The 17,691-nt window shown below is 44.5% G+C and overlaps 1 protein-coding gene and 1 pseudogene across 1 annotated transcript; one reads left to right on the top strand and one right to left on the bottom strand.

The window, feature by feature from the left end:
• Positions 1-12,489: 12,489 nt before the first annotated feature.
• On the top strand, positions 12,490-14,617 carry LOC124701961 (nuclear transcription factor Y subunit C-2-like). Its single transcript, XM_047234063.1, has 2 exons — positions 12,490-12,774; positions 13,666-14,617. Exon 2 carries the CDS (start codon positions 13,706-13,708, stop codon positions 14,429-14,431), a length of 726 nt encoding a protein of 241 aa, XP_047090019.1. The 5' UTR covers positions 12,490-12,774; positions 13,666-13,705; the 3' UTR covers positions 14,432-14,617.
• A 1,308-nt stretch (positions 14,618-15,925) lies between these two features.
• LOC124695206 lies at positions 15,926-16,666 on the bottom strand (annotated as a pseudogene).
• Positions 16,667-17,691: the final 1,025 nt, after the last annotated feature.

Here is a 17,691-nt window from a genome sequence, read left to right as displayed (position 1 = left end):
GGACTCTACACCGCCATGGTCGCCTCCGGAGTGATGAGTGAGTAGTTCACCCCCGGACTATGGATCCATAGCAGTAGCTAGATGGTTGTCTTCTCCTCATTGTGCTTCATTGTTGGATCTTGTGAGCTGCCTAACATGATCAAGATCATGTGTTTGTCGGGATCCGATGGATAGAGAATACCATGTTATGTTAATTATCAAGTTATTACATATGTGTTGTTTATGATCTTGCATGCTCTCCGTTACTAGTAGAGGCTCTGGCCAAGTTTTTGCTTTTAACTCCAAGAGGGAGTATTTATGCTCGATAGTGGGTTCATGCCCGCATTGACACCCGGGACGAGTGACGGAAAGTTCTAAGGTTGCGTTGTGCTCGTTGCCACTAGGGATAAAACATTGGCGCTATGTCCGAGGATGTAGTTGTTGATTACATTACGCACCATACTTAATGCAATTGTCCGTTGCTTTGCAACTTAATATTGGAAGGGGTTCGGACGATAACCTCGAAGGTGGACTTTTTAGGCATAGATGCAGCTTGGATGGCGGTCTATGTACTTTGTCGTAATGCCCAATTAAATCTCACTATACTTATCATGCCATGTATGTGCATTGTTATGCCCTCTCTATTTGTCAATTGCCCGACTGTAATTTGTTCACCCAACATGCTTTTATCTTATGGGAGAGACACCTCTAGTGAACTATGGGCCCCGGTCCATTCTTTAATACTGAAATACAAATCTCGTCTGCAATACTTGTTTTACTCGTTTTCTCTGCAAACAATCATCTTCCACACAATACGGTTAACCCTTTGTTACGTAAAGCCGGTGAGATTGACAACCTCACTGTTTCGTTGGGGCAAAGTACTTTGGTTGTGTTGTGCAGGTTCCACGTTGGTGCCGGAATCTCTGGTGTTGCGCCGCACTACATCCCGCCGCCATCAACCTTCAACGTGCTTCTTGACTCCTACTGGTTCGATTAAACCTTGGTTTCTAACTGAGGAAACTTGCCGCTGTGCGCATCACACCTTCCTCTTGGGGTTCCCAACGGACGTGTCAATTACACGTATCAAGCAAATTTCTGGCGTCGTTGCCGGGAAGATCAAGACACGCTGCAAGGGGAGTCTCCACTTCTCAATCTCTTTACTTCGTTTTTGTCTTGCCTTATTTTATTTACTACTTTGTTTGCTGCACTTATATCAAAACACAAAAAAATTAGTTGCTAGTTTTACTTTATTTACTATCTTGTTTGCTATATCAAAAACACAAAAAAAATTAGTTTACTTGCATTTACTTTATCTAGTTTGCTTTATTTACTACTGCTAAAATGAGTAATCCTGAAGTTGAAATTCGTTCATTTAAGCAACAAGGAGGAGAATGTTTAAAAGATGCTTGGTATAGAATTAGTGATGCCCATAATAGGTGCACTAAGAAACACTCCACCACTATCCTACTCGGGAATTTTTATGTTGGTATCTCTAGCTGGAATAGATATGTTCTTGATTGTCTCGCGGGGGGTAACTTCCTAGGTGCTCCCGCTTTAGAGGCTAGTTGCATTATTGGGAGTTTATTTGGAACACCACCTGCTAATGAAATTAAAATTGAAACCTCCCTCGAGGATGTTATAAAAAATTGGAAACCATAGAGAAAATTTTTAGTGTTGAAACTAAGTTGGAGATGTTACTTGTTAAAACTGATAAACTTGATAAATCCTTAGGAGGAATTGATGAAAAAATTAGTGTCCTAGGAACTTGGGTTGATCACGATAATCAAATTAATAGGATAGGCGAACATGAAAAAGCTATGGGAACTTTGGGTTCAACCTTTTCATCTTTACAGTTTAGAGAGAAAGCTTATGTGGGAAATGAGCAAAAGTTTATGTATGCCTCTAAAGTGCCTAAACCAAAGAAATATTATTATAGGCCTAAAATTGACAAAGCCCCTAGTACCACTGCAAATGGGGAGCTTATGATATCAATGCTCCATCTCGCGATAATACTTGATATACACTTTCTGCGCCTAGCTGAAAGGCGTTAAAGAAAAGCGCTTATGGGAGAAAACCCATGTTTTTACTACAGTATTTTTGTTTTATATTTGTGTCTTGGAAGTTGTTTACTACTGTAGCAACCTCTTCTTATCTTATTTTTATGTTTTGTTGTGCCAAGTAAAGTCTTTGATAGAAAAGTAAGTACTAGATTTGGATTACTGCGCAGTTCCGCATTTCTTTGCTCGTCACGAATCTGGGTCTATCTCCCTGTAGGTAGCTCAGAAAATTAAGCCAATTTACGAGCATGATCCTCAGATATGTACGCAACTTTCATTCAATTTGAGCATTTTCGTTTGAGCAACTCTGGTGGCCTAATAAAATCCATCTTTACGGACTGTTCTGTTTTGACAGATTCTGTCTTTTATTTCGCATTGCCTCTTTTGCTATGTTGGATGAATTTATTTGATCCATTAATGTCCAAGTAGCTTTATGCAATGTCCAGAAGTGTTAAGAATGATTGTGTCACCTCTGAACATGTGAATTTTTATTATGCACTAACCCTCTAATGAGTTGTTTCGAGTTTGGTGTGGAGGAAGTTTTCAAGGATCAAGAGAGGAGTATGATGCAATATGATCAAGGAGAGTGAAAACTCTAAGCTTGGGGATGCCCCGGTGGTTCACCCCTGCATATTATAAGAAGACTCAAGCGTCTAAGCTTGGGGATGCCCAAGGCATCCCCTTCTTCATCGACAATATTATCAGGTTCCTCCCCTGAAACTATATTTTTATTCCGTCACATCTTATGTACTTTGCTTGGAGCGTCGGTTTGTTTTTGTTTTTGTTTTGTTTGAATAAAATGGATCCTAGCATTCACTTTATGGGAGAGAGACACGCTCCGCTGTACCATATGGACAAATATGTCCTTAGGCTCTACTCATAGTATTCATGGCGAAGTTTCTTCTTCGTTAAATTGTTATATGGTTGGAATTGGAAAATGCTACATGTAGTAACTCTAAAATGTCTTGGATAATTTGATACTTGGCAATTGTTGTGCTCATGTTTAAGCTCTTGCATCATATACTTTGCACCCATTAATGAAGAAATACTTAGAGCTTGCTAATTTGGTTTGCATATTTGGTTTCTCTAGAGTCTAGATAATATCTAGTATTGAGTTTTGAACAACAAGGAAGACGGTATGGAGTCTTATAATGTTTACCATATGTATTTTATGTGAGTTTTGTTGTACCGTTCATCCTTGAGTTTGTTTCAAATAACCTTGCTAGCCTAAACCTTGTATCGAGAGGGAATACTTCTCATGCATCCCAAATACTTGAGCCAACCACTATGCCATTTGTGTCCACCATACCTACCTACTACATGGTATTTATCCGCCATTCCAAAGTAAATTGCTTGAGTGCTACCTTTAAAATTCCATCATTCACCTTTGCAATATATATCTCATGGGACAAATAGCTTAAAAACTATTGTGGTATTGAATATGTACTTATGCACTTTATCTCTTATTAAGTTGCTTGTTGTGCGATAACCATGCTTCGGGGACGCCATCAACTATTCTTTGTTGAATATCATGTGAGTTGCTATGCATGTCCGTCTTGTCTGAAGTAAGAGAGATCTACCACCTTCATGGTTGGAGCATGCATATTGTTAGAGAAGAACATTGGGCCGCTAACTAAAACCATGATTCATGGTGGAAGTTTCAGATTTGGACATATATCCTCAATCTCATATGAGAATAATAATTGTTGCCACATGCTTATGCATTAAAGAGGAGTCCATTATCTGTTGTCCATGTTGTCCCGGTATGGATGTCTAAGTTGAGAATAATCAAAAGCGAGAAATCCAAAATGCGAGCTTTCTCCTTAGACCTTTGTACGGACGGCATGGAGGTACCCCATTGTGACACTTGGTTAAAACATGTGCATTGCAAAGATCCGGTAGTCCAAGCTAATTAGGACAAGGTGCGGGCACTATTAGTATACTATGCATGAGGCTTGCAACTTGTAAGATATAATTTTCATAACTCATATGCTTTATTACTACCGTTGACAAAATTGTTTCATGTTTTCAAAATAAAAGCTCTAGCACAAATATAGCAATCGATGCTTTCCTCTTTGAAGGACCATTCTTTTACTTTTATGTTGAGTCAGTTCACCTATCTCTCCCCACCTCAAGAAGCAAACACTTGTGTGAACTGTGCATTGATTCCTACATACTTGCATATTGTACTTGTTATATTACTCTATGTTGATTATTATCCATGAGATATACATGTTACAAGTTGAAAGCAACCGCTGAAACTTAATCTTCCTTTGTGTTGCTTCAATACCTTTACTTTGATTTATTGCTTTATGAGTTAACTCTTATGCAAGACTTATTAATACTTGTCTTGAAGTACTATTCATGAAAAGTCTTTGCTTTATGATTCACTTGTTTACTCATGTCATTACCATTGTTTTGATCGCTGCATCCACTACATATGTTTACAAATAGTATGATCAAGTTTATGATGGCATGTCACTTCAGAAATTATCTTTGTTATCGTTTTACTCTGCTCGGGACGAGCGTAACTAAGCTTGGGGATGCTTGATACGTCTCCGACATATCGATAATTTCTTATGTTCTATGCCATATTATTGATGATACCTACATGTTTTATGCACACTTTATGTCATATTCGTGCATTTTCCGGAACTAACCTATTAACAAGATGCCGAAGTGCCGGTTTCGTTTTCTCGTTGTTTTTGGTTTCGAAATCCTAGTAACGAAATATTCTCGGAATTGGACGAAACGAAGACCCGGGGCCTATTTCGCCACGAACCTTCCAGAAGACCGAAGAGCATACGAAGTGGGGCCACGAGGTGGCCAAACCACATGGCGGCGCGGCCAAGGGGGGCCGCGCCGCCCGTGGTGTGGGCCCTCGTCGGCCCCCGACTCGCCCTTCCGCCTACTTAAAGCCTCCGTCGCGAAACCCCGATGCGAAAAACCACGATACGGAAAACCTTACTGAGACGCCGCCGCCGCCGATCCCATCTCGGGGGATTCTGGAGATCTCCTCCGGCACCCTGCCGGAGAGGGGATTCATCTCCCGGAGGACTCTACACCGCCATGGTCGCCTCCGGAGTGATGAGTGAGTAGTTCACCCCTGGACTATGGGTCCATAGCAGTAGCTAGATGGTTGTCTTCTCCTCATTGTGCTTCATTGTTGGATCTTGTGAGCTGCCTAACACGATCAAGATCATCTATCTGTAATACTCTATGTTGTGTTTGTCGGGATCCGATGGATAGAGAATACCATGTTATGTTAATTATCAAGTTATTACATATGTGTTGTTTACGATCTTGCATGCTCTCCGTTACTAGTAGAGGCTCTGGCCAAGTTTTTGCTTTTAACTCCAAGAGGGAGTATTTATGCTCGATAGTGGGTTCATGCCTGCATTGACACTCGGGACAAGTGACGTGAAAGTTCTAAGGTTGTGTTGTGCTGTTGCCACTAGGGATAAAACATTGGCGCTATGTCCGAGGATGTAGTTGTTAATTACATTACGCACCATACTTAATGCAATTGTCTCGTTGCTTTGCAACTTAATACTCGGAAGGGGTTCGGACGATAACCTGAAGGTGGACTTTTTAGGCATAGATGCAGTTGGATGGCGGTCTATGTAATTTGTCGTAATCCCCAATTAAATCTCACTATACTTATCATGCCATGTATGTGCATTGTTATGCCCTCTCTATTTGGTAATTGCCCGACTGTAATTTGTTCACCCAACATGCTTTTATCTTATGGGAGAGACACCTCTAGTGAACTATGGACCCCGGTCCATTCTTTAATACTGAAATACAAATCTGCTGCAATACTTGTTTTACTGTTTTCTCTGCAAACAATCATCTTCCACACAATACGGTTAACCCTTTGTTACAGCAAGCCGGTGAGATTGACAACCTCACCGTTTCGTTGGGGCAAAGTACTTTAGTTGTGTTGTGCGGGTTCCACGTTGGCACCGGAATCTGCGGTGTTGCGCCGCACTACATCCCGCCGCCATCAACCTTCAACGTGCTTCTTGACTCCTACTGGTTCGATTAAACCTTGGTTTCTAACTGAGGGAAACTTGCCGCTGTGCGCATCACACCTTCCTCTTGGGGTTCCCAACGGACGTGTCAATTACACGCATCAAGGGTTCGTGTAATCCTACGCAATGTGTTCATCATCCAACAAAAGAGTGTATGTAGCACATATGAGAAAGAGTTATTTATTATGCGATCAATGTTGAGAGTGTCCACTAGTGAAAGTATGATCCCTAGGCATTGTTCCTAAATACCGCTATCGCTGCTTGTTTACCTGTTTTACTTGCGTTACTACTCGCTGCGTTACTACTCGCTCATACTTATTCATACCACCTGTATTTCACTATCTCTTCGCCGAACTAGTGCACCTATTAGGTGTGTTGGGGACACAAGAGACTTCTTGCTTTGTGGTTGCAGGGTTGCATGAGAGGGATATCTTTGACCTCTTCCTCCCTGAGTTCGATAAACCTTGGGTGATCCACTTAAGGGAAACTTGCTGCTGTTCTACAAACCTCTGCTCTTGGAGGCCCAACACTGTCTACAAGAATAGAAGCTCCCGTAGACATCACTCGCTTCCGACCACTTCAAGAGGAACTAGCTGGATGGTTCGCGAGGGAAGTCATCGATCCTAGAGGAGAACACTACGTAGAGGACGTAGAACTTCATATGCACTAAATTATGGATGGAAACTTGTTCAAAATTGTATATGGTCATCCGATATTTAATATATATATATTGTATATTCCTCTTGAATTCTTTTTGGTCCTAATTTCAAATTTGTTTGAAATTGTACATTCATTTGCATGTATGTAGTACCGTAGAATATGTGAAACTCCTTCAAAATTAAAACCCAAAAGAAATAAAACAATACAAATTAAAAAGAAACCAGGTTTAGGGGGGGCTAAAACCCTAAACCTGCGGCGGCCTTTAGTCGCGGTTGGCCGAGAGAACCGCGACTAAAGGTCCTCCGCCCCGACGGACTGCTGGCGGCCACGTGGACGTGCCTTTAGTCGCGGTTCGTAAGAAACCGCGACTAAAGGGGGGGCTTTAGTCGCGCTTAATTGGTCGCGGTTGCGCAACCGCGACTAATGGCAGTTGCGAACCGCGACCAAAGGCCGTTTTTCTACCAGTGCGTACTTGGATCTCGTACGGGTTGCGTGTTATATAGGGGTATAGGAGTACATGGTTTTCGTATCCAATACACATCTATGTATGGTATACGTATTACATACTATAACCTGGTATTACAACTCTAATAGCCCCCTTAATCTAAACCTGCAGACATGTTAAGATTACGCTTGAACTCATCAAGTTTCTTGACCGGAAGAACTTTTGTAAAACCATCTGCCACTTGATCATTGCTTGAGACAAACCGAATGGCCAGCTGATTTCTAGCAACTCGCTCTCTTACAAAGTGGAAATCAATCTCAATATGTTTGGTGCGAGCATAAAACATCTGGGTTAACGGACGAAATGTAGCTCCCAGATTATCACACCAAAGAGTTGGCTTCGCACGCAATTTAACTCCAAGTTCCATAAGAAGGGCCTCTACCCAAATCATTTCCGCTGTAGCATTTGCTAATGCTTTGTACTCGGTCTCGATGCTGGACACTGGACACAGTAGCTTGTTTCCTGGCACTCCATGAAACCAAATTTGGACCCACGAAGATAGCAAAACCACATGTGGAACGTCTGTCATCAATATCACCTGCCCAATCCGCATCAGAGAAGGCACTGAGAAAAGTGGAGGTTGATGAAGTAAATGTAATCCCCAGCTTTATTGTACTCTTGACATATCTAAGAATGCGTTTCGCAGCTGTCCAATGTTCAGTAGTTGGAGCATGAAGATATTGACAAATTTTGTTAACAGAAAATGCCAAATCCGGACGAGTCAGGGTCAAGTATTGCAGCACTCCAACAATACGCCTAAACTGTGTGCAATCTTCAGTGCCAAGGGGTGTACCACTTGCAAGAGACAATTGTTCCGAGGTGGACAATGGTGTAGGAGCTGACTTACAAAGTCGCATACCAACCTTGTCAAGCAATTCTGTAGCATATTTTTCTTGTGTCAAGAGAAGACCATCATTCACCCGTTTAACCTCAATACCAAGGAAGAAATGCAAGTCACCAAGATCCTTGATGGCAAAGTTCTTGTTCAAATCTTTGAGAAGAGCAGATATGCATAGCTAGAGGAACTAGTAACTATAATGTCATCAACATAAACCAGAACAAATATAGTGATACGTGACTTGTGAAACAGGAACAATGAAGTATCTGCCTTTGAGGGTGCAAAACCAAGAGCACACAGCTTAGAACTCAACTTTGCATACCAGGCACGAGGAGCTTGTTTCAGCCCATATAATGCCGTATCCAGCTTGCAGACATAATGTGGTGTAGTGGAATCCTCAAAACCAGGTGGCTGCCTCATATAAATCTCCTCTTCCAGAACACCATGAAGAAACGCGTTCTTGACATCTGGCTGCCTAAGATGCCAACCTCTAGAAACAGCAATGGATAAAACAATCCTGACAGTGGCAATTTTAACTACAGGACTGAATGTGTCCTCATAATCAATGCCATACCTTTGCTTGAACCCTTTAGCAACTAATCTTGCTTTGTATCTATCAATGGTGCCATCAGCTCTCCTTTTAACACGATATACCCATTTACAGTCAATCAAATTTTTGCTGCCGCTTGGGGGAACAAGACGCAGGTTTGATTTTCTAACAATGCACTATATTCCTCCTTCATAGCTTGATGCCACTTTGAATCACCAAGAGCTTCGGAGAGAGATGATGGTTCACCTGTAGCTGAAAACATGCCATACCGAACTGTACCATCAGTATATTTTTTGGGTTGTCTAATACCTTGTTGAAGTCTGGTATGAACACCAGAGGGAGGCGCAGCAGGAACTTCCCCACCGCGACCAGGCACAGAAGATCCGCCCGATATGTGGTCATCATTAGAGGGATCAGCAGCAGCAGTCCCAGGCGGGGATAGGCCGCCAGATGGCGCGCCTTGATTCGGAGGAGGCGTGTGTGCGCCACTGTCATCTGCGGCGGGCGAAAAACGGCTGCCAGGTGGCGCGCCCGCACGGGACGACGACGTGTGCTCGCCACGCGAGGAGCCAGCAGAGCCGCGGCTCCCGAGGGCGGGAGAATCTGCCTCGAACAGAGGCGTTTCGGGATCGGCGTGAGCAGGGGAATGTTCCCCAGAATCTGCCACCGAATCTTCATCAATTTCCGCGCCAGTTTCATCGTGTTCTGACTGAGAGGCATTGTCATTTTCTTGAGGAATTTGAACAGGGCGGTGCAGCAGATTGTCATCAACTTGTTCAGCAACCTGCGGAGTATTAGTGATAGGCACAATAGACACATGATCATTAACATTAGAGGCACCCTCATGAGGAGATGTCGTGGATGATGGAAAAAGGAGCAATTCTTTGCGAAGAAGTGGACCAACATTGGGGTGGAGGGATGCAAAGGGAAAGACGTTTTCATCAAATACGACATCACGAGAAATATATACACGGCCAGTTGCCATGTTGAGACATTTAACACCCTTGTGGCGAGGACTATAGCCAAGAAACACACATCGGGTAGAGCGGAAAGCTAGCTTCCTATTGTTATATGGGCGAAGGTTAGACCAGCACGCACACCCAAAAACACGAAGAGCATCATAGTTGGGTTTGATATGAAGAAGGCGTTCAGCTGGTGTTTCAAGATCAATAACCTTACTAGGAAGCAAATTAATGAGAAATGTGGCGAGTGAGAAAGGCTTCATCCCGAGTATTTGAGTGGCATGGATGCATTTGCAAGTAAAGCTAAGCCAACTTCAACTATGTGGCGGTGTTTTCGCTCTGCAGATCCATTTTGTCGATGAGCATGAGGACAAGAGACATGATGGGTGATGCCAATTTTTTGAAACAAGGCATTAAGCTTCTCATACTCACCTCCCCAATCAGTTTGCATAGTAACAATTTTCCTATCAAACTTACGTTCAACATATTGCTGAAAATTAAGGAAGACTTGATAAACATCTGCACGACTCTTTAGCAAATAAATCCAAGTAAATTTGCTAAAATCATCAATAAAGCTTACATAATATGAATGTTTCCCAGCAGAGAGAGGAGCAGGACCCCATACATCAGAGAATATTTGTTCCAAAGGAATAGTGGATCGACTACTAGACGTAGGGTATGGTACCTGATGACTCTTGGCCAACTGACAAGAATCACATACATATGGGGTACTCTCTGGGGTGTAAGCTATTTTATTCTGCCTAAGAACTTGGTGAACCACGAATGAAGAGGGATGTCCTAAGCGGCGATGCCATGTAGAGGATGACGGCTTTATTGTGATGTATGCATGCTTGGAAGACACACTGGATGCGGGCATCAAGGGATAGAGGCCACCATAGGAGGGACCCCTAAATCGAACGCGTCGAGTTGCCTGGTCCTTGATCACAAAAAAGAAAGGATGGAACTCAATGAAAACATGATTATCAAGAGTGAATCTATGAACGGATAGAAGATTTTTTGATGCACTGGGAACATTTAATATGGAATTGAGATTAAAGGACGCATGAGGAGTGCGCAATTGTGAATGACCAATATGACTTATGTGCATACCTGTGCCTTCAGCAGTGCGAACTTGATCTTGTCCAGTGTAGTTGTCATGAGTAGAAAGCTTCTTCAGCTCCCCAGTTATGTGATCTGTGGCGCCTGTGTCATAGTACCAATTTGTGTCCACGCCATGAGATGCAAAATTTGCATCCTTGCTTGCATTGCGGTCTCCATTGTCACGGTCACGACGATCATCACCATAACGCCACCAGCAATCCTTGGCTGGATGTCCATGTATGTCACAGATCTGACAGGTGGTGTCCATGTAGCGTGTAGGCTGACGGCGGGGGCGCCCATTGTCACGTCGATCCTGATTTCCACCCTGATAGCCGCCACGGTGGCCACCACCACCACCACGGCGATCTCCATTGTCACGGCCACACCCATCATCAGTACGGAGAGGAGGGCGATCATCACGCCAACGGCCCTGACCACGGTCATCGCGCCAGCGGTCCTGGCCACGATCATCACGTCCACGGGAGGGAGTGCCACCTCCACGACGGGCCAGATTTGCAGACGATGTGAAGCTGGTGTTGTCTTCATCTTTGTGCAGGCGATCAAAGGCTTGGACATGATTGAACAGGTCAAACAAGGTGGTGTTGGGGTTGGCGCGAACGGCAGTGATCAAGTTGCGGTAGGCGCTGCCCAGATTTGTCAGGACATACCTGACTAGCTCATCATCATCAAGTGGTTTACCCGCAGCAGCAAGTTCCTAGGCAATGCCTTTCATCTTAGAGAAATACTTGTCGGCGGACATGTCATTTTTCTTGGTTTCAACAAGAGCAGTCCGCAGGTGTTGGATCCGTGACTTCGAGGAGACAGAAACATGGGCATTGATTGCTTCCCAAACCTCAGCAGATGACTCCAGTCCGACGACATGCGCCAGAACGTCCGGAGACAGGGAATTGAGGAGCCAGCGAAGGACTTGCTGGTCGCGGGCGATCCAGGTCATGTATGCAAGGTTCGTCATTGTGACCGCTTTGATGCATGTGTCGAGAGTCGAGACCACCCATGGCGTCACCGTCAGAACTGAGATATTTCGGACGAGCAGTGTTCACCAATGGATGCATGCTACGTTAACTGAAGATACACGAAGTCTTACACCCGCGTTCCTAAAGACTACACAGGTCCCGCGTGCAATTCAGCAGATGGATCAGCAATCCAAGCGTGGAGTTTTGAGAGGCTACCAAACTTCGAGAATGGATAATGTCCATATCCGTAAAGACCAAGCCTGACCACAAATGCCAGCTCTCCTGGATATCCTCTCCATCTTTTCTTATCCTCAGGTACAAGCAAAAAATGCAGAGTGCAGGTGAAAGGCCTAGCTTGCCCCTTGACCGACTGTAAGTTAAGGCCAATTTAACAGTGTTCGTCGTTCGCAGTGATCCAGGAGACGACTACTAATACATTTCAGCTAAGGCTTGTTTTGGAACGTAGAAATGATATTAGGAAACATAATTTGAAAAGTATCGCCCATTCTGAAAAGGCACAGCATTACCAAAATCTTGTAATTCAGTTGCTGTTTATTTATTCATATATAACATATTATGGACCAGAGAGAGTGCTACTTTTGTTGCATATTGAGAATTCAGACCCGCATACTGAATTCACAAGAATCTGTTTTCGTTTACATTTGACGTACAACCTAAAGAACTGTAAACTGCATAACGTAACGGTACCGGATAATTAACTTTTTTAGATACGGTACCGGATAATTAACTTCCGCTAGCTACCAAACACCGGAAAACGACGCTCGTGCTTCAGATATCCCGGATGTCAGGGTCTTCCCCGCCTACAACATGATCTTTTTCAGCTTCATTGGACTGATTAAGAACCCATGGGATGAGAGGGAGAGCCGGCCATTTTTATTCAGCCTCTAGCTTGGCAATGGCCGCGAGGGTGTGGAGCGTGCCAGCGACCTGGAGCTTCACCTGATCACCGTGCGTGCGTGCTGAAGCATCTGATGCGCTTGCGCAGTTGCGCTGCGCAGCAGGTCAGGAGCTGCTCACCGTTGTATAAGAAGCGTATCAGAAGCAGTAAATAGCCCTCAAGTTCAGGGACAAGTTTCCTCTGATCTGCACCCAGGTATACAAGATTTCCAAGATGCCAGCTCTTTGTTTAATGGCCGTTTGCTTTGTGGCAGCTTAGTTGTCCAGCAGTTCTTGATCTTTCAAAATCTAACGCATGCAAACATTCTGAGCTGGTATTTGCAACTGGTACCTCTGTCTATCGAAAAAAAGTACCTCTTTCTATACATCTGTGTAATTTTGCTTCTTTCTTCTCTCCCCCGAATGAAACCACTAAAGCACAGTACGTTTTGGCTCTTCTCTCTTGAAATAGGCTTTCGTCCCGCTATATCAATATAGGAACACCAAGATACAACTGCTGGGGCATCGACGATCCACCAGTGTAGTTTCACTCTTTGTTTTTTGATTCATCAACGTGCGACTATGCCAGGCATCAGGTTTTAACTGCAGACCTGCAGTTTTGTTACAGCGAGAAGATCTTAAGAACATGCTGAACACATCACATGTGACCTATATTTTGAACTAGTCCGATCCTTGTTCTTGTCTAGCTAATGTCGAATGGAAATTTGTGAGGGAGGAATTTGTCACATGCACAACATGCATGCACGGTGAGGAAATGATAAGTAGGCCCCCATTCTTGGACTTCGCCACCTATTGCTAGTCTCGCATCCTCATCTGTTGATCCGCTTCATATGCTAAGCACCAAACTTTAGATTACCCACCCGGTATCATCTCTACCTCCTAATATCTAACATTTTGTATTCTCTCTCGCCGTAGTTTTACACGCGTAGAAAACAGTTCAGATCGATCCCTTTTGCAAGCGCCGCATCCTCTAAACTACTCCTGTATGCATCTTGAACTACGTAGTAGCCGTTGTTAAATACGGTTGAAGATGCATCGATCGTTCATTTCTAACAAGTGATGTATCATCTTGCTTTTGCTCATGCAGCTACAGAACGTCAGGAAGAGTTGGAACTCGCGAGCTAGCAATGGACAACCACCCGCTGCCCTACACCACCCAGCCAACGGCGACCGGCGCGGTGCCCGGAGCCCCGGTGCCAGGCGTTCCTGGGACACCGCCGGTGCCGCACCACCACCTGCTCCAGCAGCAGCAAGCCCAGCTGCAGGCGTTCTGGGCGTACCAGCGGCAGGAGGCGGAGCGCGCGTCGGCGTCGGATTTCAAGAACCACCAGCTGCCGCTTGCGCGGATCAAGAAGATCATGAAGGCTGACGAGGACGTGCGCATGATCTCCGCTGAGGCGCCTGTGATGTTCGCCAAGGCGTGCGAGCTCTTCATCCTCGAGCTCACCATCCGCTCCTGGCTCCATGCCGAGGAGAACAAGCGCCGCACCCTGCAGCGCAACGACGTCGCCGCCGCCATCGCACGCACCGACGTCTTCGACTTCCTCGTCGACATTGTGCCAAGGGAGGAGGCCAAGGAGGAGCCCGGCAGTGCAGCCCTCGGGTTCGCCTCTGCCGGAGGGGTCGGCGCCGGGGGCCAAGCGGCCGGGCTGCCGTACTACTATCCGCCGATGGGGCAGCCGGCGGCCCCGATGATGCCGGCCTGGCATGTTCCGGCATGGGACCCGGCGTGGCAGCAGGGAGGGGCGGACGTAGATCAGGGCGCCGGGAGCTTCGGCGAGGAAGGGCAAGGGTTTACGGCGGGTCATGGTGGTTCAGCTGGCTTCCCTCCGGGGCCTCCGAGCTCCGAGTGATCGCTGCAAGGCCGTAGCTAGTCTTGAGCTGTACCCGGTGTGGCACTCCTTGGATACTCAATGTACGCTGTTTAACATGGCACACAGGGGGGAAATAGACGCGAAGAAGTGATGTGTAACTTTGTAACAATTTGTAAATTATTATATTCCATAAGAAGAGAAAGTATCACGTGTCTCCTTACACTAAACCACTCAAGAATTGTGATCGTAGGGTGAAAAGCAAGCAAAGCAATTGCTAGAAAATATGGTTGTACAAGAATGAATAGGAAATAAATAACGAAGAGGAAGGCACATAAATTATGTATGTTCGAAAAATATTGACACCCACCATCGATATCTTCATATTTGTTTAGAAACCTTATCAACGAACATAATAGTTCCTAATCGAGATCCTTGCAACAAGCTAGCAACAACTTATTGTGGTTAGCTCATACCCTCACCATACATATGATGAGCTCTACAGGTATCCATTAGTCCTCATGTGTCTACAATTTTTTTGAAAGACACGGCTCAGAGGTCCTTTTGTTGCTCTCCTCCGGTGTTCACCGCTGTCCAAAGTTGACCTTTGGGGGCGCAATGCACGCCATGGCTATAAATTCTTAGGACTGTCCAAGTTTCGCCATTGATCTCATTTGATTGTGCGTCGACGAGGAGGATCCTTTTGGAGTTGTTCGTTGGAGGTGTCTAGCATCGGTCCAGACGCAGCTTTGCTTTTAGTCTAGGACAGGTTCTTTTGTGTTGTTGTTGTTTGGTTTGTGGCGGCTGTCTTCAGACTAGCCGGTGTGAAGTTGGGTTACACTCCTTGTTCGCAGTGAGTGGTACCATTTTTATACTCAAACCTCCGCCTTCTATAAAATTATGGTACGTCTTTGCCATAATCTTTAAAAAAATCTTGAAAAGATCACCTGGTTGAACAACTCGGACATGTCTAGGAAGGTGATGGGTTCCGAGAGTAGCAACGTTATCAGGACCCTTATCAACGCCAATAATTCAAGTTGATGCAACCACCAAATGCAACATTCCGAACAAATTCAGTCACATCTCGCCATGAGAAACTCATGTCCTATAGGCTAAGTCGTAGGAGCATCCATAAGGACTCATGAAAGGGATTAAAGAGCAACAATTTACTAACAAGCCGAACAACGTAGCTTCTTATCTCCCATACTTCAAAAAACTAAATTACTCACAAGGTCCGTAGGTCGGTTCTAGGGTTTAAAATGACTATTACAAGATGATAAAAGATGTTGCGAAAATGATAGACAAATATTAGGAATATATGACATATATTATGACTCCAACACGATAAGACATGACACGACATAATGAACTAAGATGGGACATGTCGCTTGAAGCGAAATATAATGACAAAACATATAAGAGATAGATGAACAATTGAGACGACACATGTAATTGGCCATGCATGTGTTGTGGGTAGCCTCTCCCTCCATAATAGGATAGCAAGAACTTAAAGATTTCTCCGGGATTGATGGTGCCTCATGGAAAAATGGACCCATCACCTAGATCGAAGAGCTGAATGCCACCGAAGCCATCGCTAGAGGAGGCACCATCACAACGACCATTGAAGCCACTATAGACGAGAGCACCGAGGTCCCCTCCTCCGGACTTCAACTTCTCAAGCCAACTCTCCTGGTAATGGGATGGCACTTGATCCATATAGATCATCGCAGGCTCAATGGTGTTAATTCGGGTGACATTGGGAGTCGGCGCCTACACCGGGGAAGGCCGGTAGACCAATTGTTGGTCACGAATCTTCGTGATGCGGTTGCCAATTCTCTTGAGGAGCACCTCCACCTCCGATCCAGCATTATTAATATCCTCACTAGAAATCCCCGCGAGGTTCGGGAGGTTTCCCAACATGGCCTTGTGCAAGAGGGACCTGATCTCATGCTCCTTGCAGTTGCGCTCGGACTTGTGCACCTGGCCCTGCAACTTGTGAATGCGCTGGAGGAGGAACAACTTATGGTCCATCTTCGTGTGCTTCTTTAGTTCTGACGTGTTCTTGAACTGGTTTATGATGGTCGCCGCCTCGGCATGCGATGGGAACACCTGCGGCACTGCCTCGCCCTCGCCATAGATGACGACGCATGGCTTAGCATCGCACAAGATGGCCAACTCATTCGCCTTCTTCATGAGGCCACGAGTGCGCCTCTTGAATGTTTCACGACGGGTGGAATCATTGGGGATGTACTGGAGGTTCACCTTCTTACGAGCCATTGCTAGCCTGAGGCAAGCATGAAGGCAGAGCTGGAAATCCAACAAAGGAAAATTGCTTTTCTGAGTTGAAAGAGAAGGGATGAGGGTGGATTTATAGTGGAGGGGGATAGGATGAGCAAGCCACAACATGCTAAGAAATATAAATATGGTAAGAAATTATGGTTACACATATATAAGGAATTGCATATTTTAATATCGAAAAGCTGGCACATTCAGGCGTGTCCTTAATTGTTCAGATCTTATTTGGCGCCCATTTATAAATTTTAAATTTCCCTTCATAAGATAAGAAGGTGCTAGTTGTAGATTGATTAATGCATCATCACAACACATATTTTCTTTAATGCACAACATATATGTGTTCATAATAAATCAAGGGAGATTTTGTTTTGAACAAATAGGACCTCCCAAGATACATTACGACTTTAGGTACATAATTTCAGAAGAAATAAGCACATATGCTAGATTCAATGCATGACCACACAAGAAAACTCCTTTGATAGCAAAATTCACATAAATAACTTCATTGTGTACTCCATATTTCCCCTATTGAAATGCACCTACATAGTATAGAAGATTCCAGAAGTCCCACCTTGAAGTCATTCGGAAGATACCCATGGTTTTGAAAGATATACTTGATAAGCAAGACATAAAACCTAAATACCTGCTTGTTCACGCATGAAACTTACATACATGGAAGGTGCCCACCAACCTACCCACAACTATATAAAGGGGACACAATTCCCTCATGAAGACCCAAGGTTTTTAGATCTATTGAGGTTTGCGTCATCATTGTATTCTTAATTTAGAAGCTAAACGGATCTAGGAAACATCATACTATTTTTAACACCACATGATCGGTCGAGTTCATTATTTGAAATATTTGTGTTATACTATTATAGCCCAAGGTAAAATCCACATATAATACAATCCAAGGCTAGAGCATGAGTTTAACCCCCATAGGGGGGCTCAACCTGAGTAAATCGTGCGCTTGTAGTGTATGGCGATCAACTCGCCCTCATGAGCAT

The sequence above is a fragment of the Lolium rigidum genome, chromosome 3 (assembly GCF_022539505.1).
Source record: "Lolium rigidum isolate FL_2022 chromosome 3, APGP_CSIRO_Lrig_0.1, whole genome shotgun sequence".
Taxonomy (NCBI): Eukaryota; Viridiplantae; Streptophyta; class Magnoliopsida; order Poales; family Poaceae; genus Lolium; species Lolium rigidum.
The sequence above is the reverse complement of the archived record's forward strand: the minus strand, read 5'-3'. Positions and strand labels throughout refer to the sequence as shown.

Excerpts from the sequence above, each read along its gene's own strand:
- LOC124701961 (XM_047234063.1), top strand. The coding sequence starts at position 13,706 with ATGGACAACCACCCGCTGCCCTACACCACCCAGCCAACGGCGACCGGC.